Consider the following 24,152-nt stretch of genomic DNA (forward strand, 5'->3'; position numbering starts at 1 on the left):
TTAATATTTTATTCTCATAATCTGGAAAAAGATTGAATAAATTTTTAATAATGAAATAATCAGGGTTGAAACTAATACTGATATTTTGTGTTAGTATGTACATATATATATATATATATACACATACAGTCATAAGGTTATTTTCAAACTCAAAGGGTGAAAAAATATGGAAAAGCAAAATGTCAATATTTCTTTGTAATTTCAAGTCTATTCCTAATCATTCCAAGAGAAATTTTGTTCATGGAAATAACACTTTGATTACCTTTTAAATTTTAACTGGAAGTTTTTTAAACATACACAGTGATTAAAGAGAATATGTGGACATGGTTTTCTTTTTAAGGAAAAAGAACGATTGAAGCAAGAAAAACGTGATGAGAAAAGATTAAATAAAGAACGTAAACTAGAGCAACGAAGATTAGAATTAGAAATGGCAAAGGAACTAAAGAAGCCTAATGAAGACATGTGCTTAGCAGACCAAAAGGTAATGTATCATGTAAACCATTACATTAATATATTTGAATTTTTCTGTGTTCTCATCTGATTCCTTTGTCAGAGCTGCCATTATGAAAGCATTGTATTTTTAGCTGCTGCTGCTGCTAAGTTGCTTCAGTCATGTCCGACTCTGTGCGACCCCATAGATGGCAGCCCACCAGGCTCCCCCCTTCCTGGGATTCTCCAGGCAAGAACACAGGAGTGGGTTGCCATTTCCTTCTCCAGTGCCTGAAAGTGAAAAGTGAAAGGGAAGTCGCTCAGTCGTGTCTGACTCTTAGCGACCCCATGGACTACAGCCTACCAGGCTCCTCTGCCCATGGGATTTTCCAGACAAGAGTACTGGAGTGGGGTGCTAGAGCAGTGAATTTCCAAGTCTAGGTCATCTGTCTCTCCTGGATGGCTACAAGTAAACCTCTCTAGAGCTCTGTGCTGATAATGGCAGTTCTTAATATATAAATGGAGCACCACGAACCTTTTTAATATAAGTAATATACTGCAGAAATCTATAAAAATGAATTATAGAAATAGGATTTCTGTGTTTCATTTGGTCTTTTTGAGGCATTTAAGAACAGAAAGATCTAACTCCTCCCTCAGGCTTCCATAGATATTTAAATAAATTAGGATTTGCAATAAAACCTCTTTCAGTGCTTTAGTGGTGGTAGCTAACTGTTGAGTGTGTTTAGTTCGTGCCAGGCACAGTGCTAAGTGCTTGAAATGAATTTTCTCATTTGGTCCTCCCCGCAATCCTGTGGAACTGATATTTTTGCCCATTTACAGATGCGAAAACTTAAAACACAGACAGGTTAAGGAACTTGCCTGAGATTATGCAACTTACAAGTAGCAACTTGGATTCAGGCTTCATTTTGTTAAACTCCAGAGCCCATACTCTTTATGATCCTGAAAGCCAAGAAGTGTGTCCTGTCAGAGTACCTCAGGTGTATTTTCTCTTCCATCATGCTTCACAGATTTGTAATATTGCTAAAATACATAAAAGTAGCAACTTGGAAAGAGCAGAAGCATAGTAACAGCTGGTATGATTTCACATACTAATGAGTAGAAGTCAATTATGTTTGGCTATAGTTAAGATACTATTCCTGGAAAATTGTGTCAGCGCATATCATGTCTATAATAGTGTCTCAATGATACAATAGTTATACTTGGTCAGTAGCATCTATATTTACTCATATGCCATATAACATACAGATAATGATTATCTCTATTTTTGCAAGCTCTTTTATAAAGTGCTTAAAGCAAACTTCTAGTGTTGCTGTTTGTAGCCAGCCAGGTTCCTCTGTCCATGGTATTTCCTAGGCAAGAATACTAGAAAAGGTTACCATTTCCTTCTGCAAAGGATCTTTCTGACCCAGGTATCAAACCCATGTTTTCTGCATTGGCAGGCAGATTATTTACTGCTGAGGCAACAGGGAAGCCCAAACTTCTAGTAGTCAAGTGGAAAATTAAATTTATTAATATTCTATTTACTTACCTAGCATCAGATCAGATCAGATCAGTCGCTCAGTCGTGTCTGACTCTTTGCGACCCCATGAATCGCAGCATGCCAGGCCTCCCTGTCCATCACCAACTCCCGGAGTTCACTCAGACTCACGTCCATCGAGTCAGTGATGCCATCCAGCCATCTCATCCTCTGTCGTCCCCTTCTCCTCTTGCCCCCAATCCCTCCCAGCATCAGAGTCTTTTCCAATGAGTCAACTCTTCGCATGAGGTGGCCAAAGTACTGCAGTTTCAGCTTTAGCATCAGTCCTTCCAAAGAAATCCCAGGGCTGATCTCCTTCAGAATGGACTGGTTGGATCTCCTTGCAGTCCAAGGGACTCTCAAGAGTCTTCTCCAACACCGCAGTTCAAAAGCATCAATTCTTTGGCGCTCAGCCTTCTTCACAGTCCAACTCTCACATGCATACATGACCATGGGAAAAACCATAGCCTTGACTAGACAGACCTTTGTTGGCAAAGTAATGTCTCTGCTTTTGAATATGCTATCTAGGTTGGTCATAACTTTCCTTCCAAGGAGTAAGCGTCTTTTAATTTCATGGCTGCAGTCACCATCTGTAGTGATTTTGGAGCCCAGAAATGCTTTTAAATAAAGATGAAAGTATGCACATGTTGGTAAATCGCTTCAGACTCTTTGCAACCCTAGAAACTATAGCCCGCCAGGCTCCTCTGTCCATGGGATTCTCCAGGCAAGAATACTGGAGTGGGTTGCCATGCCCTTCTTAAGGGGATCTTCCTGACCCAGGAATTGAATCTGGGTCTCCTGCATTGCAGGCAGATTCTTTACAGTCTGAGTCACCAGGGAAGCCTGTATATAACCTAGTTTTAGTCAACTGGATGTTTAAAATTTCCTAAGCACAGAATAGGTATAGTGGTTAGTTAACATGTTTTAATAAGCTCATACTAAGCAATTTTCTTGAATCCTAATAAACTATTTTCTTGCTAATCCTTAATGATCTTTTTAAATCCTAAATTATGGTAAATAAACTTTTATTTTCATTTAAGTCCATATGCACGCATATAAAATATTTGTAAGTCCATTTTAAGACTTAGGCTTCCCTGATAGCTCAGTTGGTAAAGAATCCGCCTGCAATGCAGGACACCCAGTTTGATTCCTGGGTCGGGAAAATCCACTGGAGAAAGGATAGGCTACCCATTCCAGTATTCTTGAGCTTGTGGCTCAGCTGGTAAAGAATCCGCCTGCATTGTGGGAGACGTGGGTTCGATCCCTGGGTTGTGAAGATCCCCTGGAGGAGGGAAAGGCTACCCACTCCAGTATCCTGGCCTGGAGAATTCGATGGACTGTATAGTCCATGGGGTCTCAAAGAGTCGGACATGACTGAGTGACTTGCACTTTAAGACTTACTTTGGTTGGTTTTGCTTTATAAATTTTTAGAATCATGTGAAACTATGTATGTCTGATATGATTCAGGAAAAAAGAAAACAGAATTAAATGGTTTTCACATGTAACAAAAGATTTGTATTATGTCAGCAGTTATCCATAGTTTGTGTTTCTACACACTATTAGTGGAAGAAGTCTTTAGTTCGTTATTACACCAAGTGCAGAGTAGAGGACACATTTTTGTGTTCAAGGTCCAATTCAGATAAATAGAAATGTTTATAAGCCACATTTTTCCCAATCATAACTGAAAGTATATTTATTGAATCATATTCATGGATGAAAATGTTTTTAGATTACTTATTTATTTAATTTTTAAAATGTCCATGAAAGCTGAAAATATAATTTAGTCATTAAAATGTTAATATGTGAGCATATTTGAGAAATAGCAGAAGAAACAGCTCTCTCATTTTGATAGTGAATCAGTGTTTCACTATATACAGGAAACCTCAAGACTGACAGTTGCACTCTAACTGGCTTCTTGACAGGGTCGTAGGTTCTTGTCATGTGGACCTAGTAATTTATCTACATTCTTTAGCCAAAGATGGTATCTCTCTCTCCAAGCATACAAGCCACAGATCCGTACACGGTTAGTTTCTGAGCTCCCCAAAAGTGTGAATTATAAATCAGTCTACATCATTAGAAGAAAGTGTTGCGTGTGCCCTACTAAGTTGTTCCATGGTAAAGTAATCATGAGATACTTATTTTTTATGTTATTTAATTTTTCCTCCAGTTATGTAACCTGTGTTTTGTCAATATGTAAGTTAAAATTAGTGTTCTCTTTTGTAGAGATCTAAGGTCATGTTGATTTCAACCAAAATTTATTAATGGTTACTTGTCTTCACGATTTTATGATTACATAAAGAATCTACCTGCAGTGCAGGAGACCTGGATTCAGTCCCTGAGTTGGGAAGATCCCCTGGAGAAGGGAAAAGCTACCCACTCCAGCATTCTGACCTGGAGAATTCCGTGAACTGTATAGTCCACGATGTCGCAAAGAGTTGGACACGACTAAGTGACTTTTGCTTTCACCAGGGAGTTATAGAAATGCCCTCATGGAATTTACAATCTAGAGGGAAAAACCACTGGTATAAGGCAAGATAAAAATAACAACTTACCTTACTTCAGAAGGTATAAAATCATGGCTTTTAAAATTATTTTTTCTTTCTTTTCTTTTATTTTCAGCCTTTGCCAGAGTTGCCTCGTATTCCAGGACTTGTTCTCTCTGGAAGTACATTTTCAGACTGTCTCATGGTGGTGCAGTTCTTACGAAACTTTGGTAAAGTTTTGGGCTTTGATGTGAATATTGATGTTCCAAACCTGAGTGTTCTTCAAGAGGGATTGCTAAATATAGGGGACAGCATGGGTGAAGTACAAGACTTGCTTGTGAGGCTCCTCTCAGCTGCTGTATGTGATCCAGGTCTAATTACAGGATACAAGGTAAAAAAAAACAAAATACATCTTTTTAATTTGTACTATCAGTGCATTAATAGCTGGCTTTAGCATGTTAGCAGAAGATTGTATAGACTTACTCAATTTTTTCTACATAGCTTCTCATGAAGTTAAAGGTAGATTTGCTTCAGTTACAGTTGGTACAAACTTAGAAAAACCTGGTTCATAAAGCCTAAGGAATGTAAATCATTCTCAAATTACTTTTATTTTCCTTTAGCTTTTGGCAAAAGCCAAACTTACTTAAGAAATTCCCAAGTAATATTTAGCAAAACAGAAAATTCAAAATTTGTAAAGAAGTTAGAACTTACATGTGTCCTCTGAAAGTATACTGTGTTCTCTTTGAAATTGTGAATAACTGAGGCTAATCAAGACCCCTGTAGAACAGCATGTTAAGACTCTATATTGCTATGTGGATACTCAATAAGTTCAAATTTATCTTAATTCCAATTAAGATACACATTTCAGTCAGTTTTACTCTAGATAATATTGTAGAGAGAGAAGTTTCCAGATATACCTGTTACTTTTTCCTCCATCTCCCTATTCATTCAGCATACCAGGCAATAAAATCCATGACACTGTAGAACCAGAAAACACAATAATAATAGTACTTTTCAACCCCTCCCCCACCACTACTGATGGATATAGCCTGTAAAACCTTCAGATAGTTTCTGTGGTCAAAGAAGGTATGAATTTTTAACCACAAATTTACATACTCTTCTCCACACCTAACTTTTAGCCAAGTTTGAAGAAGGAATGGAAAAATTACAAGTACTTGAAAGCTTGTCCGATCATCCGTTGACTGTTTTTATCTCCATTTCATCATAAATGTGAATAAAGCCCTTGTCAGTAATATCTAAATCATATAATACCAATATTTAAAAGTCTTACTGTTTATATTTTATGAGTCAGTATCAGTCCTTATACTGATAAAAATGCCAAACTTTTGTAGGCCAAAACAGCTCTTGGAGAACATTTGCTGAATGTTGGTGTGAATCGAGACAATGTTTCCGAGATTTTGCAGATTTTTATGGAAGCACACTGTGGACAGACTGAACTTACTGAAAGCCTGAAGACTAAAGCTTTTCAGGCTCACACTCCAGCACAGAAAGCCTCAGTTCTGGCTTTCCTGATCAATGAACTGGCATGCAGCAAGAGTGTGGTGAGGTAAGCACATGTCTGGAATTTTCTGGTGATTATTTTCTGTTTTAAATTTGTCTAGTTACAAAGTAATACAAATTGCTTATAGAAAATTTGAAAGTAACAGATTACGACAAAGAAAAAAATTAAAATTACACTAATCTCACCATTCAGAGATGACAAATGGTATTTTAATGTATTTCTTTTCAGGCTGTTAAAAAGAAATTTTGAATCATACTGTGTATAGTCCTTGTAACACTTCTTGTTTATTTGGTAATTTTGTTATTTATTTGTATACTGAAATGTGAACAGTTTTTTGTTGCTATGACTCTAGAATCCAGTACTGTTGTAAGAACTCAGAATTTTTCTTTTATCTTTGGTAGCAGATGAGTACCTCATTTTTTGCTAGAAGCCATTTGTAGAATTATCCATCTACTTTTTATCATGTGCTGACACAATCTTAATATTATTTATTTATTGCATGTTAGTTTGCACTTTTTTAAAAAGTACTTAATCTCATTTAAGAGTCAAAGTAAGTTCTCCACTATAATGTTTGAAGATTTGGTGAACAAATTCCTCATTCATCTTGTTCTTGCTATTCATTATGTTACAGATTTTAATTATGTAACTTTTATTCCTTTACGTTTCTAGGGAAAGAATCAATCCAAATATTTCAGAGCCATGTGTTTCTACCATTGCTGGACGTTTTAAGTTTTCTGTACATCTCTTAGCTATGTATTAGTATAATTTTTCATTTGTTTTTGCTATTCATTGGCAATCATCATTTGTACTTAGCAAAAATCTGCATCATTTTATTTACCAAATTAATGTATTGCATTATGTATTAATTTATGTCTTCTAATAAACTTTTGCATTGGCAGTGAAATCGACAAGAACATTGATTATATGTCAAACTTAAGGAGAGATAAATGGGTGGTAGAAGGTAAACTCCGCAAGTAAGTCCTATTTTATTGAAACTAATATACTGTTTTCCTTCTTCACAAATTTCTGAATAAAGCATACTAAGTGAAAATATGGAATTTAAACTTTATCTTGTCTAAAAATTAGAAAAGGCAAAGTTTAATTAAGCTGAGATATAAAATTAATAAAACTCAGAGGCAGAGTTTTCAGTGGACAAAAGCTATATTGAGATTCATTGAACTCACATGCTTCAAAGTTAAAAGAAAGTCAATTTATCTTTCTTTCAAAGAAGTCAAACGATCATATATTCAAAGATTGTTGTTTCTATCAGGTTACTTTTGTCATAAATAGAATCTGTTTGGATTCTACCATATTTTTCCTTAATTGCTTTCTAATTACAGTTTGCTTTTACAGAGAGTCTAACATATCCAAATATATTCAGCATTAAAACTCAATTAGCTTCCTGCTAGGAAATATAATGCTGAAATTATTCAACTTCCATGTTAAGAGGATAGTTTCTTTGCAGTGACTTGAATTGAAATTTACTCAGTCAGATAGGATCAAGAACTATCACTTGGCTGTTCCTGAGTTAATCTCAGTTTTCTGTGTTTTTAAAAAAATGTATTCTAATTCCAAAGAGATAGACAGTATAATTCTTAAAAGTTAACATATTTTATAATTTCTGTGAACATATTTCTTCCAATTTTTATTGTCATTGATATATTGGTTACTTTGAGAGAAATAACCACATGCTTAAAATTCATAGTATGATATTTAAAAAGTACAGAGGGAAGCCTTTTCTTCTGTATCATTTTTTTTTTCCTATTTAAAGGCTCAGAATCATTCACGCTAAGAAAACAGGCAAAAGAGACACTTCCGGTGGCATTGATCTTGGAGAAGAACAGCATCCACTGGGCACACCCACTCCAGGACGCAAAAGGAGAAGGAAGGGAGGAGACAGTGACTATGATGATGATGATGACGATGATAGTGATGACCAAGCTGATGAAGATGATGAAGATGAAGAAGATAAAGAAGACAAAAAAGGAAAGAAGACTGAGATCTGTGAAGATGAGGTAATAAAATTTAGACTTGACCAATACTGTATGAAATATTGAAAATAATACAGAATTTGAAGTCAAATGGATTTGGATTTGAATTCCATGGTGACACTCAACACAGTTTATTCATCTGAAAATTAAATATAATATTCACTTCAAGGTTTTTTGTGATGCTTAGGTAAATATTGAATAGAACCTCTGCGCATAGAAGGTACTTATGTTGAACAAAAGAAGTTAAATTTTTCTGTTTGTATAATAACTTGAGAGTTCACCAAAGAACTATTCATATTCTTAATTTTAGGTATTTTGTAAATTCTATTAACGTGATATCTTATGTTTATTTTGTACAGTACTTAATGCCTTCACAGTGTTGTCAGGTGTAGTGAAACTGATACATTTCTCAGATCCTAGTTTATTGAGTACATGGCTCTAGGCACTTTTTTTAACTTACTTTTATTGCAATACAGTTGATTTACAATGTTGTGTTAGTTTCAGGTGTATAGCAAAATGAATCAGTTATACATATACATATATTCACACATCTTTAAGATTCTTTTTCTATATAGGCCATTATAGAGTATTGAGTAGAGTTCCCTATGCTATTCAGCGGGTTCTTATTAGTCATCTGTTTACACATTGTAGTGTGTATATGTCAGTCCCAGTCTCCCACTTTATCTCTCCTTCTTCCCTTATCCCCTAGTAACCATACATTTGTTTTCTGCATTAACTCTACTTATTTTTCTTTTTTAAGATTGTTTTCTCCGTGTAGACCATAATCAAAGATGAACAAAGCACTGAAACTCTCCTTTCAATTTACAGTTTCAGAGAAAGACTTAGAATAAGAAAAAATAATGTGTTAAATGTTAACTGCTTTGCTAGCAGTATTTACAATGTATTAGGCGGGAGAAGGTGACGGCACCCCACTCCAGTACTCTTGCCTGGAAAATCCCATGGATAGAGGAGCCTGGTGGGCTGCAGTCCATGGGGTCATGAGGAGTCGGACATGACTGAGCGACTTCACTTTCCCTTTTCACTTTACTGCATTGGAGAAGGAAATAGCAATCCACTCCAGTATTCTTGCCTGGAGAATCCCAGGGATGGGGGAGCCTGGTGGGCTGCCGTCTATGGGGCCGCACAGAGTCGGACACGACTGAAGTGACTTAGCAGCAGCAGCAGGCGGGTACAAAAGAAGGACATTGAATCTTTCTGAGGAATAAATGATCACAAAGGCTTTCTGAACTCATTAGCTGAGGCTACAAGCTGGGCTGAATGTTAACCTATAGAGAATCCAGGAATCCATGGAAAAATCTTCCAAGCAGAGAGAATAGCATGAGTAAGGACTCAGAAGCCTTGAAACCATGATGTGCTTTACAGGCCGTATAAGTGCTTCCGTAATACTAGATAGCCTCATGTACAACAACTGTGAACTAGGATTTTATAGTTTTATGGTGATAGGAAGCCATTGAAGGGTTATAAGTGATGGAAGGACCTGGTCAGACTCGATTTTTCAGTGACTCGCTATGTCAACTCTGTGGAAAATAGATTTGGCTAGTGCAAGATCAGAAGTGGGAAGATGAGTCAGGAGAGACTGCTCTGGTTTAGGTGAATTGTGATAGGTCTGAAAATAGACCAATGGAAGGAAAAGACTCAATAAATACTGAGGAAAAATGAATAGTCTTTGAAAATGGATTGTGTAGGTTGATGGAGGGAGAGATAGGATTGATTCCAGTTTTCTGGTAAGGGACTACCTGCTTTTGTTGCCACTACCTGATCTAAAGAATTCAGGAGGGACATCATCCCTGGTGGCATGATGGGTGAGAATCCATGTGCAAATGCAGGAGACCTGTGTTCCATCACTGGTCCAGGAAGATTCCACATGTTGCAGAGCCACTAAGCCCACGTGCCACAACTACTGAGCCCACGTGCTGCAATTACTGAAGCCCGTGTGTCTAGATCTTGTGCTGTGCAACGAGAGAGACCACTACAATGAGAAGCCTGTGCACCGCAATGAAAAGTAACCCCTGCTCCCTGCAACTAGAGGAAGCCCACACAAAGCAATGAAGACCCAGTGCAGCCAAAAATAAATAAATAAAGCTTTAAGAAAAACAAAACAAAAGATTGCATTGCCATTAAAAAAAAGAAGAATCGAGAAGCAGCAGAGTAAAATAGATGACAGCCGAGTAGGGGAATAGAGAACAAATACCTGAAGTTAGGAAATGATACTAGGTTTTATTTTGAACATGTTGAATTTGAGGTGTCTGAGCAGTTTAGCAGTCAGTTGGATTTAAAAACCCAAAGCCTGGAGAAGAGTTTGGTCTTGAAAATGTAGATCTGGAGGTTATTAGTACATAGACAATAGTTTAAATAATGAGTTGGCTTAGTTTGCACAGGAGAATTGGTTTATTAGTGAGAGTAGTAAACTGAGATTGGAACCTCAGGGAATGTCAGTGTTTAAGAAGAGCCTTCAGGACTTCTTGCTGAAGAATGAACAAAGGTAGAAAATTTCTGTAGTGGGTCAGGGATTGCCAAGACCAAGACCGCCTCCAAAGCCAGTGACTCACTAGGATGACTCACAGAACTCAGCTTCTGGTCATGCTATGGCTACAAGTTATTGCAGCAAAAGGAAAAACAAAGCAAAACCATTAAAGAGAAATGGCATATGGGTCAATATCCAGGGGAAATGAGTCCCAGCTTTCAGGAGTCTTTTCCCAGTAGAGTCACAAAGGATGGGCTTAATTCTCCTAGCAGTGTGCTGTGACATTTAAATTGTGCCGCAGCTGAAATGTTGTGTTCTAAGAAAGTTCAATAGAGACTGTGCCCAAAGTTTTATACAGGGATGACCACATAGGTACCTTCTGCATAGAAGGTGCCAAAACTCCAGCCTCCCCCCACTCCAAAAAAGAGTAGGTGTTTGGTATAAACCACATTGTTAGCGCAGTTTAGGTCCAGCAAGCTATTCTTGTCACTCTGGGTTGGGGAACCCTCCAAAATTCAGATTCCCAGATGCTAGCCAAGGGTCAGCTTTGTAAGCCAACCTTTCAAAAACCTACAATGTTAACTCTTTCCCACCCATGTAATAATAATAAGAATCAAGAAAATTAAACATTTTTAAAAAGAGGGAGATATAAACAGTGTTAATGGAGGGCTTCCCTGATGGCTCAGTGGTAAAGAATCTGTGTGCCAATGCCGGAGACACGGATTCAATCCCTGATCTGGGAAGATTCCACATGCTGCAGGGCAACTAAGCCTGTGCAACACAACTACTGTGCCTGTGCTCCAGAGCCCGCGAGCCACAACTCCTGAGCCCGTATGCTCTTGAGCTCATGCTCTGCAACAAGGGAAGCCACTGCAATGAGAAGTCCGCACCCTACAACTAGACAGTAAGCCCCGCTCCTCACAACTATAGAAGAGCCCACGCAGCAGCAAAGACCCAGGACAGCCAAAAATAAATAAATAAATCCAATTATTTACAAAAAAATGTTAAAGGAGCAGGAGTGTAATGTGAGGAGGACTGAATGTGTTTGTTGTATTCGCCATCACAGAGGTGTTTGGTAACCAATGCCAGCACCATTTCTTTAGAGAGGTGAGAGCCAAAGCAAGGCTAGAATTGTTTGAAAACAATGAAAAGTGAGAAGGTGAAGATGATTGTCTCAAGCATTATACCTCAAAAGAAAGGGTAGTTCCTAGAGGAGGACAAAGACCAGGGATTTTTCAGATGCAGAAGATTTGAGACTATTTTTGGTTGACGGGAGAGTCAGTAAAATGAGAGATAAGTGTGGAAGATTAAAGAGATAAAAGAGAATAATTAATAGTATAAGGTCCCTAGAGATATTGGAGAGATTCAGTTAAGGTAAAGATACGAGCGGTGGAGGGGGGGCTAGCTTTGAAGAGTAGGCTAAAGGGAAGAAGGCAAGGTAATGGAGGAGTGTTTTTAAGGAAAGCGACCATAAGCCACGGAAATGGACTTGTATAAAAAGGAGATAAAGGTTGATGTTTACCTTTTACAAGAAAAGAATGCTAGAAATATTGATAGGGTTGAAGAAATGGCATTCAAAAAACAATATACAGCCAGCCATTCTGCCTTCAATGCCAGGATTATTTAGTGAAGGAAGTCTAGGAAAAACGTTTCCTTTCTTGTATCAACTCCATATTTCTGGAGAAATAAAGCTTAGAAGGATGGATTATTGATATATTATGTGAAAATAATATCTGAACAAGACCAATGATGTTACTAAATCAAATGTTTACTTAATCTGGATAACAGTATAATTTATAAAATCATATGCTATACAATTCTTTTAAGTAAAAAATAGCATAAATGCAAAATGTTTTCATAAATTACATATTTTAAACCAGAATGATTTGCTAGAGTGAGCCTTACTTATTTTAAAAGTAGCAGGCTGAAAAGGAGACTACTGTGAGATTCCTTACAGGAATTACTTCATAATGTTGTACTTCTGAAATCACTTGATCAAATAACTCTCATGCTGTGACAAAAGGGTATATAATTTGGGTTTCAGAACTGTAATTACCCAAAGATACTATTTATAACCAGTCTGCTTCCTTTGGCAAGTGGAGCTGTTTAGCAGAAATTAAACTTTTTTGATCAATATTAACCACCTTTTAAAAAAACAGAATTAGCATACCTTTTCAGCACTTAATATTATAATTTTTTTTAAGTATTAGCTCTCATAAATGTGACAACTTTGTGTTCGGGTATCAGTGTATTCTAGTGGATAGTCACCCATTAAACTAGAATTTATTTACAGAAATTGTTTTTCGCTTGGCATTTTTCACATGGAGAATTAACAAACTCTAAATTGTTTTCTTTAAGGGAAATAAAAGAACTATTAAAAATCAGTATTAATGATTTAAAAATCATTATTCACATTTTAAGACTGGATGTGTCATTTTAAAGTAGTATTTTATTTTTATGAACTTTGAATTATAGAGTTAATTAGATTGATCAAAATCCTGGCAAATGTGTATCTTGTCATTAATGTGAGAAAACAGTTTAAAAGTGTTTTAAAGTAAGGAATATTTTAGGATCTAAGAGACCAAAGAAACATTTCTTTTACATGATTTGAGAGTTTTTCTTTATAATAAAGAATTTGTAGCCACTTACCAATTTCCTAATAAAACTAAAGGTTAACTTTTTAAAGAACCTTATTGATTGATTTTCCTCCAAAAATAGGTTTGGCTTCTTGATTAAGTATAGGTGGTGTCAGTTGTTATACCACATAAAGGACTAATTGCAGGAACCTTTCCAGTGAGACCCATGCCATTCCTTTCAATTAGAACCGGCGTCTGGTATCTAATGCCTGATGATCTGAGGTGGAGCTGATTTAATAATAATAGAAATAAAGTATCCAATAAATGTAATAAGCTTGAATCATCCCCAAATCATCCCCCCTCCAAGTCTGTGGAAAATTGTCTTCCACGTAGCCGGTCCCTGGTGCCAAAAAGGTTGGGGACCACTGAATTAGAAGATACTGCTCTTTAAGTCACAGCTCTTTGTCTTAAGGGTGATTCCCTCCTTTTTCACTCTTTATTCCTTCAACATATCAACTCTCCCTAATCCTTAGGTTTGCGTTGAGATCTTTGTGAACTTTAACCTCACAAGGTGGTGTGTAGGAGGTTATGTGGACAATTAAACTTTGACATATAGGGACATATAACAGCCTTCTCTTTTGATTGGGGAAGCATGGCAGACATAGATTCTGTATTCTTAATTTTGTTGTTATTGCCTTTCTCTCTGGCTTTTCAGATTCTTCATATCTCTAAAAAGTATGAGGACTATTAACCAAAACTCCTTTAAATAAAACTTTAGTAGATATTTTACTTCTTTTTTTGGTAGGAAAAGTCTTAGAAATGGTAGTTAGTTGATCTAATACATAGTTACTTTGACATCTTATTTCAAATATTTGTTGATTGAATTGTTTTCTATATAAGCAAATTGTCAAACGTTTATCCTGCTGGTCAAAAGATCACTACATAGTCATAGAGCTATTGAGTATCTATTTAATTAAAGAGTCAAGATTTAAGGATCATTAGGCCTATTCTCTTATAAATAGAAATGATGTTATTATTACCATAAATAATATGCCTAAATGCCTCTGGAAATCGGGTCTCATAAATTTGGGTAAAGCATAGATAGCTAATGGTAAAACTATTGAAGTTTTCCTTTCCGGGTCTCATAAATTTGGGTAAAGCATAGATAGCTAATGGTAAAACTATTGAAGTTTTCCTTTCCCTTCCTTTTATTGGGGAAATAACTATACTGGTTTAGAAATATCTGTTTGTGACAATGATTGGTGGCATTATGACTTTTAAAAAAGCCTTATTAAAAGTAAACACCAAAAACAAGTGCTTATATTTTTTAAACCTGAGATGTACCTGCAGTTTCTCATTAAAGTACATCTTTCAGAAAGAAAGAAAATAACCTTATTTATATGTTATGTACCAGAAAATTTGCTAGTTGCTTTCAGATCTGTTCTTTGTTGCTGTTGTTTAGTCGCTAAGTCATGTCCAGCTCTTTCATGACCCCTTGGGCTGTAACCTGCCAGGCTCCTCTGTCTGTGAGATTTTTTCCTGGCAAGAATACTGGAGTGAGTTGCCAGTTTCCTTCTCCAGGTGATCTTCCCAACCCAGGGATCAAACCTGCGTCTCCTGCTTGGCAGGCAGATTCTTTACCACTGAGCCACCTGGGAAGCCCCAGAACTGTTCTTAGTCCTCACAAAAGTCCCATGTTACAGATAATGTCATCACCAATTTACAGATTAGGAAAAAGTTTTGGGAGAGTTAAATGATTTGCCTATATATGTAGCCCACGCTGCAGCTGAGGTCCAATGAAGTACATAAGGACTTCCTGGTGGCTCAGACGATAAAGTGTCTACCTACAATGCGGGAGACCCAGGTTCAGTCCCTGGGTCGGGAAGATCTCCTGGAGATGGAAATGGCAACCCACTCCAGTAGTCTTGCCTGGAAAATCCCATGGACAGAGGAGCCTGGTAGGCTATAGTCCGTGGGGTTGCAAAGAGTTGGACACGACTGAGCGACTTCACTTTCACTTGAAGTATATATACCTTATATTAATTCATGCTTTCCCTCTAAAACATATACTTTGGGTGTTGCTCTCCCATATTCATTTTTTAGAATGAAAAATTTTATATAATTGCAAAATTTCTACTTATGAAATTAGTACCATTTATAGAAGAGATTATTCTTCTAAAAGTTCAATGTGTTCAGAGTACAACTTACTCTTTTTTGCTGTAAAATGACTCTTTCAGTTAATAGTACCAGTATTTTTGCAGTTTCCCAGATTTAAAACCTTAATATCATAGTTTACTCCTTCCTTCATCTCCTTCACCCCTTTCTGCCTCACAGGCATGAGTTGCCAGAATTTAATAGTTCTAACTATATAATATCTCTTACATCCATTTCCTTTTCTCCTTTTCTATTCCTTTTATCCTAGTAAGACCCACATCCTCTTTTCCTCTTGAATCACTGAAACTATCTACTAACTAGATTTGCTAGTTGTAGTCCTTTCCCTGATCCAGGCCATCTTACAACTATTACCATACTAATCTTTGTAAAGCATAGTTCTGATATGTAGTCTCCCTCAAAGGATCATATTATTGTCCATTGCCAAGCGTTTACAGCTCTAGACAGTGTAGCCCCAAAGTCATCTTTGCCTCATCTTCCTCCTTATCTCTTCATGTCAAACTCTCCATGTCCTCTTTTCTCTGATGAATCAGTGCCTAACAAAGCTAAAACACAACTTCTTCCATATAGCCTTCCTCGGTATAGGTTCCCATTAGAAGTAATCTCACCCTTCCCTGAGCTCCATGACTCTTAATCTCTACCTCTCTTGAGGTTCATAGAGCTTTCTGCTGTTTGGCAGTTTTTATTTATTAGCGTAATGTTTTATGTATCTCCCTACCAGGTTAATGCTTTATCTAGAGCAAGAACTGAGTCTGTCCTTGTACTTTGCATATAGGAGGCTTTCACTAAATATTTGCTGATTGACTAAATAAATCTTAAAAATGTAAATGATACTGTATTTTGTTATGTATAGGATGAAGGTGACCAAGCAGCAAGTGTGGAAGAGCTAGAAAAACAGATTGAAAAACTGAGTAAAGTAAGCATTTTTCAGATTTTTTTTTTTTTTGGGCAGCACTTCAAAAATCCACCTTATATGGAATTAGTTTTTCTGGCTGCTAAATAAAAACAAGCTTTTTGTAACTAATTAAACTGAGATTTAGAAACATTCTTACAGTTATACCTTAAAAAATTAACGCCAAGGTTAAAAACCTGTCTTTTAAGGCATGGTACTAAGCTTAACCAGGGCCTATATTCTTCAGCTCTTCTTTTAAATACAAAATACCAACAATTACATGGTTTTATATCTTGGAATTAATTACTTCTAAAATTCAGTCGAACTTTATAGTAATAGTTTCTGCATCTTATGGTTTTATTTTATATTAGTATGTTTGTAGATTTTATTTGCATTAGATTTATACACTATACATATTTATGAATTTCTCATTAAAAATTGAATTTCAGTAGCATCAGTAAAGTTTTAGATGAACTTTCTGTTAAAAAAAATGAGGTTTTAAAAATATTATGAGACTGATATTATGATATACCTGTATATTATATCCATGGGGATATATATTACAAATTTATCGCCAAATTTAGTCATATGTTACCTAGGTTTATAGCATGAATATAAAAATAGGCAAATACAGGTCTGGTCAATTATGTATATGAATATTATTTGTTATATATTGTAATAAGTAGAATTAAGCCAAAGTTCAGTGAAATACTTGATCACATTGCATTGTTCACTATCAAGTGTAAGACATGCTTTACTGGATGACACTTGATAAAATAAAACTTATCTTTTCAATCCATGACAACAAAAATATTCCTCTTACCCTCAAAGTGATTTCTGTTGTTACAAGTGTTACTGAAATTGAAGTCAGGAATGTAATATTTAACTCTTTTTGCTCTCTTTACTCACTAGTGAAAATTATCTGATTTTATTTATCTGCCTTTATTGAAGGCATAAGAGTGTAAAGTCACTTACATATTAATTTTTACAGCACTTGACACTCAGAGCTTAATTTTATGCATCATTTTTTAACAGCAACAGAGTCAGTACAGAAGGAAGCTCTTTGACGCTTCTCACTCTTTACGTTCGATGATGTTTGGCCAGGATCGTTACAGACGCCGGTACTGGATTCTTCCCCAGTGTGGGGGGATTTTTGTAGAAGGCATGGAGAGTGGTGAAGGTAGGAACTATTAATCTGTTACAAAGTAATATGAAGAACTATATTTTTTAAAACCCTGTTACTCCTCCAATATGTTTTGTGCTTCCAGAATCAAATTTCCTTTATGGATAAACCTTGTAAAACCTTGATTCCCATTCCTTTTGAATTTGTAATGCCCCTTGCTCTGATAAATATTCCTTCTCTCTCCATGATTTTTTTCTGCCACTCTCTGACAGCAAACATAAACTGTTCTTTTTCCTATTTAGTGAACAAAGATCTTCTGCTATATTATCCCTTATAACTGCTGCTTCACTTCTCTTCCTTTCCATTGTCAAGTTTTCCAACTTGTGGTTTATTCTTTAACTTTTGCAGCAAGTATCCATCCTGACAGTATCCTGGAGGTAACTTGTTTCAATCTAAGACCCTTATCCATCGTCACTCATCTTAAAATCTTGTTCATATTTGAAACCTGTGGTCATCTCCTCCTCCATGAAGTTTCCTTACTTGAGTTTCATATTACCACCCAATCCTACAGTCTACCTTTGAACTATATTTTTGGCTGGCTCCATTCCTGTTTCATTAACTAGCATGTAATAGAATGTATATATTTTCTCAATAAACCATCTGAATTTAACTCTTCAGAACTTTGGATGGTTCCAAATACTTAAATTCTGATGGGGCCAAAAGTGTTATGTCAGTGTTTATAGGTTCTGGGATATAGCTATTGCCCGTGGTGGCACATGGAGGCAAAAAACTCCTTTCAACACAGTTTTTTAAAAATTCCTAGTATATGCCAGGCATTTCTAGGTACTGCAGGAGGTTGAAAGATATATAAAGCGTAATCCATACCACACAGAAATTTAACAATCCTTTGAAGAGAGGGGATTGATTAATACATAGACATCTAGATCTAGAACACAAATCATATAAAGCAGTTGTTTTTAACTTTTTGTTTTTAGCAATGGAACTACACTTTTTTTAAAAGGGTGGGAATGCAAGTTGACACAGCCACTATGGAGAACAGTTTGGAGGTTTGGAGATTCCTTTAAAAACTAGGAATAAAAGTACTGTATGACCCAATAGTTACACTCCTGGACATATATCCAAGGAAACCAAAATTGAAAAACACATGTACTCAAATGTTTATCATAGGTAGCTAGGACATGAAAGCAATCTAGATGTCCATTAACAGATGAATGGATAAGGAAGTTGTGGTACATATACACAATGGAATATTAACCATGAAAAGGAATACATTTGACTCAGTTCTAATGAGGGGGGTAGATGAACCTACAGCCTATTACGCAGGGTGAAGTAAGTCAGAAAGAGCAAGACAGATACCATATATTAATGCATATATATGGAATCTAGAAAGATGGTAATTATGAACCTACTGCAGGGCAGCAATAGAGACGTGGAGCTTCCCTGGTAGCTCACCTGGTAAAGAATCATAGAGAACAGACTCATAGAGAAGGACATGGGGGGTGGGGGGAGGAGTGGAGAACAAATGCAAAGAGTAGCATTAAAACATATATATTACTAAAAATATATATATGTTACTATATGTCAAAATTTGGGGGCTCCAAAATCACTGCAGATGGTGACTGCAGCCATGAAATTAAAAGGTGCTTGCTCCTTGGAAGAAAAGTTATGACCAATCTAGACAGCATATGAAAAAGCAGAGAGATTACTTTGCCAACAAAGGTTTATCTAGTCAAAGCTATGGTTTTTCCAGTAGTCATGTATGGATGTGAGAGTTGGAGTATAAAGAAAGCTTAGCACTGAAGAATTGATGCTTTAGAACTGTGGTGTTGGAGAACACTCTTGAGAGTCCCTTGGACTGCAAGGAGATCCAACCAGTCCATCCTAAAGGAGATCAGTCCTGAATATTCATTGAAAGAACTGATGCTGAAGCTGAAATTCCAATACTTTGGCCACCTGATGTGAAGAAGTGACTCATTTGAAAAGACCCTGATGGTGGGAAAGATTGAAGGTGGGAGGAGAAGGGGATGACAGAGGATGAGATGGTTGCGTGGCATCACCAACTTAATGGACATGAGTTTGAGTAAACTCCGGTAGTTGGTGATGGACAGGGAGGCCTGGCGTGCTGCAGTTCATGGGGTCACAAAGAGTCAGACATGACTGAGTGACTGAACTGAACTGAACTGATATGTCAAATTAGATTGCCAGTGAAAATTTGCTGTATAACACAGGGAGCTCAAATCCAATGCTCTGTGACAACCTAGGTGGATGAGTGGGGTAAGTGGTGGGAGGGAGATTCAAGAGGTTGGGGGCATACGTATACTATATGACTGATTCGTGTTGATATATGGCAGAAACCAACAGAATATTGTACAGCAATTATTCTCCAATTAAAAATAAATAAATTTTAAAAACAATAAAAATTTCACAAGGAAAATCAAAAACAAAAAATCTTATGGGGACAAGGAGGTTCATGAAATATGCATTTAATGTACTTAGAATAGTGTCTGGCATATGAACATTGTTGGCATATAGTAAACAGTGTTGTTACTGATTTGAATAATAATATATTTCTTATGAATGTAAATTGTATGAATTAAGAATATAAAATCATGTGTTGGAATGATGTGTATAAGTCATGCTCTGCTTCTCTCAAGGCAGAAGTAGCTACCAAATGGAATCAGGGAGGGATATAAGAAGGCTTCACTTGTACTTTATTTCTTTTTCAAACCTGATGTCAGTGTTGATTTAATAGGGTAGTGTGGTGGTTCTTTTTTTAACTGTTTGCTTAAAATATTTAAAAATAAGCATGGAAAATTAATTAAAATAGTAAGTTAATATAACCAACAAAAATAAATAAGTTGGACTAATCATATTAAAAAACTTCTGTATAACAAAGGAAATCTTCAATGAAAGGCAACCTACTGAATGAGGATAAATATCTGCAAGTTATATATCTCATAAGGGACTAACATCCAAAATGTATAAAGAACTTATACAATTCAACAGCAGAAAAACAATCTGATTTTAAAATGGGCAGAGTTTCTAAATAGACATTCTTCCAAAGAGGACACTTAGATTGTACGTGATAAGATGTTCAACATCATTAATCAAAAATCAATCAAATAAAAATCATCATGAAATATAACCTCTCACCTGTCAGAATGGCTGTTATCAAAAAGACAAGAAATAACAAGTGCTGGTGAGGGAGAATGTAGAGAAAAAAGGAATCTCTGTACACTGTTGGTGGGAATGTAAATTGGTGCAGGCACAATGGAAAACAATAGGTAAATTGATACAGCCATTATGGATGAGAGTATGGAGATTCCTTAAAAAACTAGAAATAAAACCACCATACAATCCAGCAATTCTACTAGGCATATACCCTGGGAAAACCAAAACTGAAAAAGACACATGTATTCCAATGTTCATTGCAGCACTATATATAATAGCTAGGACATGGAAGCGACCTAGATGTCCATCAACAGGATGAATGGATAAAGCTGTGGTACATACAATGGAATACTAGTCAGCCACAAAAACCAACACACTGAGTCAATTCTAATGAGGTAGATGAACCTAGAGCGTATTAAACAGTAAATTAAGTCAGAAGGAGAAAAACAAATACTGTATATTAATGCATATATGTGGAATCTAGAAAGATGGTACTGATGAACCTATTTGCAGGGCAGCAGTGGAGATGCAGACATAGAGAACAGACTTGTGGACAAGGGCAGGGAAGGGAGAGGAGAGGCTAAGATGAATGGAGAGAGTAGCATGGAAGCATGTACACTAACATATGGAAAATAGATAGCCAGTGGAAATCTGCTCAGTGACTTAGGGAACTAAAACCAGGGCTCTGTAACAATAGAGGGGTTGGAAAGGGTGGGAGGTGGAGGGAGGTTCAAGAAGGAGGGGACAAATGTACACCTATGGCTAATTCATGTTGATGTATGGCAGAAATGAAACCAATATTGTAAAGCAATAATCAATCAATTAAAAATAAACATAATTAAAAAACAGATTTAAGAAAAACAACATGGAGGCTCCTCTAAAAGTTGAAACTAGAACTACCATATAATCAATAGAAATCTAATTTAAAATGACAAAATTGTGAGTCACTTGAAGGTACAGAGCCTTGTTGAAGCTAAAAAACAAAGAAATATCCCAGAGTAGCTTTCCTTTAACTGTAATAAGAATCATCTGAGAAGCTAAAAACAAAAATGAGCACTGCCCCTGGCCAATTAAATATCCCTCCTTTTATTTTATCATTCAAGAAATATTTATTGAGCTTCTATTTTATAGCAGCCACCATGTTAGGCATTTGGGATCCAATAACAAGCAAGACAGACATCGCTCTGCTTTTAAGTAAAGCTTATTCATTTAAATTCTGGTGTGTGGGTGGAGGTGGAGAAAATAAACAAATAAGTTATTGTTTATAATGATAAATTCTGTGAAGGAAATATATAGAATGATAACCTAAAGTGAATGGGTAAAATAAGATACAATGGTATAATGCACAACCCAGGGAATATAGCCAATATTTTTAAATAACTATAAAGGGAATATAACCTTTAAAAATTGTGAATCACTACATTAGTATATATACCTGTGACATGTAATATTGTACATCAGCTCTATGTCAATAAAATAAATAAAGTGAATGGGCTAGGGATTCTACTCTAGATAAAGTAAAAACCTTTATCAGATCAGAGAAACCTTTCTTGATCAGAGAAAACCTCTGTGAGGAAATGACTTGATCTGAGACATAAAGGATAAGGAGTCCGGTCAACAAAACAGTATCCCAGGCAGAGGAAGCAGCAAGTGCAAAGTGCCCCAGAAAGGAAAGAACTGGGTATGTTTGAGAAGCTGAAGAAAGGGGAGAAAAGAACAAGCTTTAGCAAGTACAAGAATGGTCAGAGGTTGTAGAAATTTTCAGGAACCAGACCATATAGGCCTTGCTTAGAAGTTGAGATTTTATTCTAGGTTGCAAAAGAGTGAATAGTAGTGTCTCACTTCTGTAATAGTGCAAAACGATAGTCATATTGATATATATGTATGTAAGATTTCTAGAAAGAATCATAGATATGATTGATTAACCACAGTTACCTCTGAAGAATAGAAATAGGGACTGAGGGAGTAGGTCAGAAGCAGTTTAATTTATACCTGTCATTACTGAATATTTTACCTTTGACGTATGTTACTTTTCAAATTGAATAAAGTACTGAATTTATATTTTTAAAATAATTCTTATAAATTATTTTTGAAACACTGTTAAAAAATATGAACCAGAAGTTCACAAAGGAGAAATGCTAATAAACTCATGAAAAGATATTCAGCCTTACTGGCGATCAGGGGGAAAAAAAGGCGGTTTTGATTTTTATCTCCCAGATATTGGCAAAAACAAAAAACATTGATAGTATTTAGTTTCCTTGAAGGTGTAGGCAAACAGATGCTCTTACTTCTGGTATGAATGTGTATTGATCTCAACTTTTGGTTTGACAACATACTTCAAAACCCTGAAAAGTATATATCTTAGTACTCAGTAAGTATCCTAAGGAAGTAAATTTAAAAAAAAAATGTAAGACCAAAGATACAGATGCACATCATCATTTATAGCATTATTTATAATAGCAAATAACTGGGCCATATTAACAGCCATTAGTAGAAGATGGATTATTTAAATTGATGATGTATTCCACTGAGTATTCTATAACCATTAAAATTTATGTCATTATGTATTTATTTATGTATGTATTATGTATTTATTTATTTATTCATGTATTTATTCACATATCAGGATGTTTACAGAGCAAAACATGTAGGTTAGAATATTATGTATATAATAAGATTTACTTTTTTTTAATTTATAGGTTTAAGTGTATATGTATATGCATATAGAATGCCTGCAAGTGTTATTGAAAAATATTAATAGTAATTTTTGCTGTATATTAGGGCTTTTTAAATTTTTTATATTTTAGTTTTTTCTAATTATTAGTTTAAAAATTTAATTTTCCAATGAGCAAAAAATCTAATCTATAAAAAAGGGGAAAATGGAGAATATTATGTAATCTATAAAGGTTTCCTAGAAATATTTATGCATATAACTTGATAAATAGTAAAAGGATATAATTATATAGTATTGGTTTGATCTGGAGTAATAAAGTTTTATAATGCTTTTCAATTTTTTAGGACTAGAAGAAATTGCAAAAGAAAGAGAAAAACTAAAAAAGGCAAAAAGTATCCAAATCAAAGAAGAAATATTTGAGACTTCTGAGCACACTTTAAATTGTTCAAATCCAGATCACTGTGAGCAAAAGGAAGATACTAAAGAAAAAGATAACCCAAATCTGTTTCTTCAGAAACCTGGCTCTTTTTCAAAATTAAGCAAGCTTTTAGAAGTAGCTAAGATGCCTGCTGAGTCAGATGTAATGACCCCCAAACCAAATAGTAGTGCAAATGGGTGCACATTGTCATATCAAAACAGTGGAAAACAGTCACTGGGCAGCATTCAATCAACAGCAACACAAAGCAACACGGAAAAGACAGACTCTAATAATCTGTTCAGTACCAGTTCAAGTGGTCCAGGGAAGTTCTATAGTCCTCTCCCCAATGACCAGTTGTTAAAGACATTGACTGAAAAGAATAGACAGTGGTTTAGCCTTTTGCCAAGGACACCTTGTGATGACACCTCTCTTACCCATGCCAGTATGTCAACTGCTTCTTCAGTGACCCCTCAGTCTCAGCCACTGTCTAAGTCACCTTCACCCGCCCCAGCTCCTCTTCTTGGATCGTCTGCTCAGAATCCTGTTGGCCTAAATCCATTTGCTTTATCGCCTCTTCAGGTTGGTGCTGTTAGTTGTAACTCATGTTTTTGTTGCTTTGTCTAATCTTTGATCCTGTAAATGTTTTCTCTTAAGGGAA

At 35.9% G+C, this 24,152-nt stretch overlaps 1 protein-coding gene across 18 annotated transcripts in view; it reads left to right on the top strand.

Moving 5' to 3' along the window:
- The window catches only part of BAZ2B (bromodomain adjacent to zinc finger domain 2B), a 421,537-nt gene that overhangs the window by 370,001 nt on the left and 27,384 nt on the right, over positions 1–24,152 (top strand). For all 18 annotated transcript variants that reach the window (XR_003514169.1, XM_027559699.1, XM_027559752.1 and 15 more), the window contains 8 exons: positions 341–481; positions 4,586–4,840; positions 5,802–6,016; positions 6,871–6,945; positions 7,743–7,986; positions 16,049–16,111; positions 17,123–17,267; positions 23,421–24,073. Coding sequence is in view for 17 of the 18 variants with exons in the window: in XM_027559699.1 (XP_027415500.1) it covers positions 341–481; positions 4,586–4,840; positions 5,802–6,016; positions 6,871–6,945; positions 7,743–7,986; positions 16,049–16,111; positions 17,123–17,267; positions 23,421–24,073 (1,791 nt within the window). In the remaining variant the exon portion in view is untranslated. The remainder of the gene's footprint in view (positions 1–340; positions 482–4,585; positions 4,841–5,801; positions 6,017–6,870; positions 6,946–7,742; positions 7,987–16,048; positions 16,112–17,122; positions 17,268–23,420; positions 24,074–24,152) is intronic.

The sequence above is a fragment of the Bos indicus x Bos taurus genome, chromosome 2 (genome assembly GCF_003369695.1).
Source record: "Bos indicus x Bos taurus breed Angus x Brahman F1 hybrid chromosome 2, Bos_hybrid_MaternalHap_v2.0, whole genome shotgun sequence".
Lineage (NCBI taxonomy): Eukaryota > Metazoa > Chordata > Mammalia > Artiodactyla > Bovidae > Bos > Bos indicus x Bos taurus.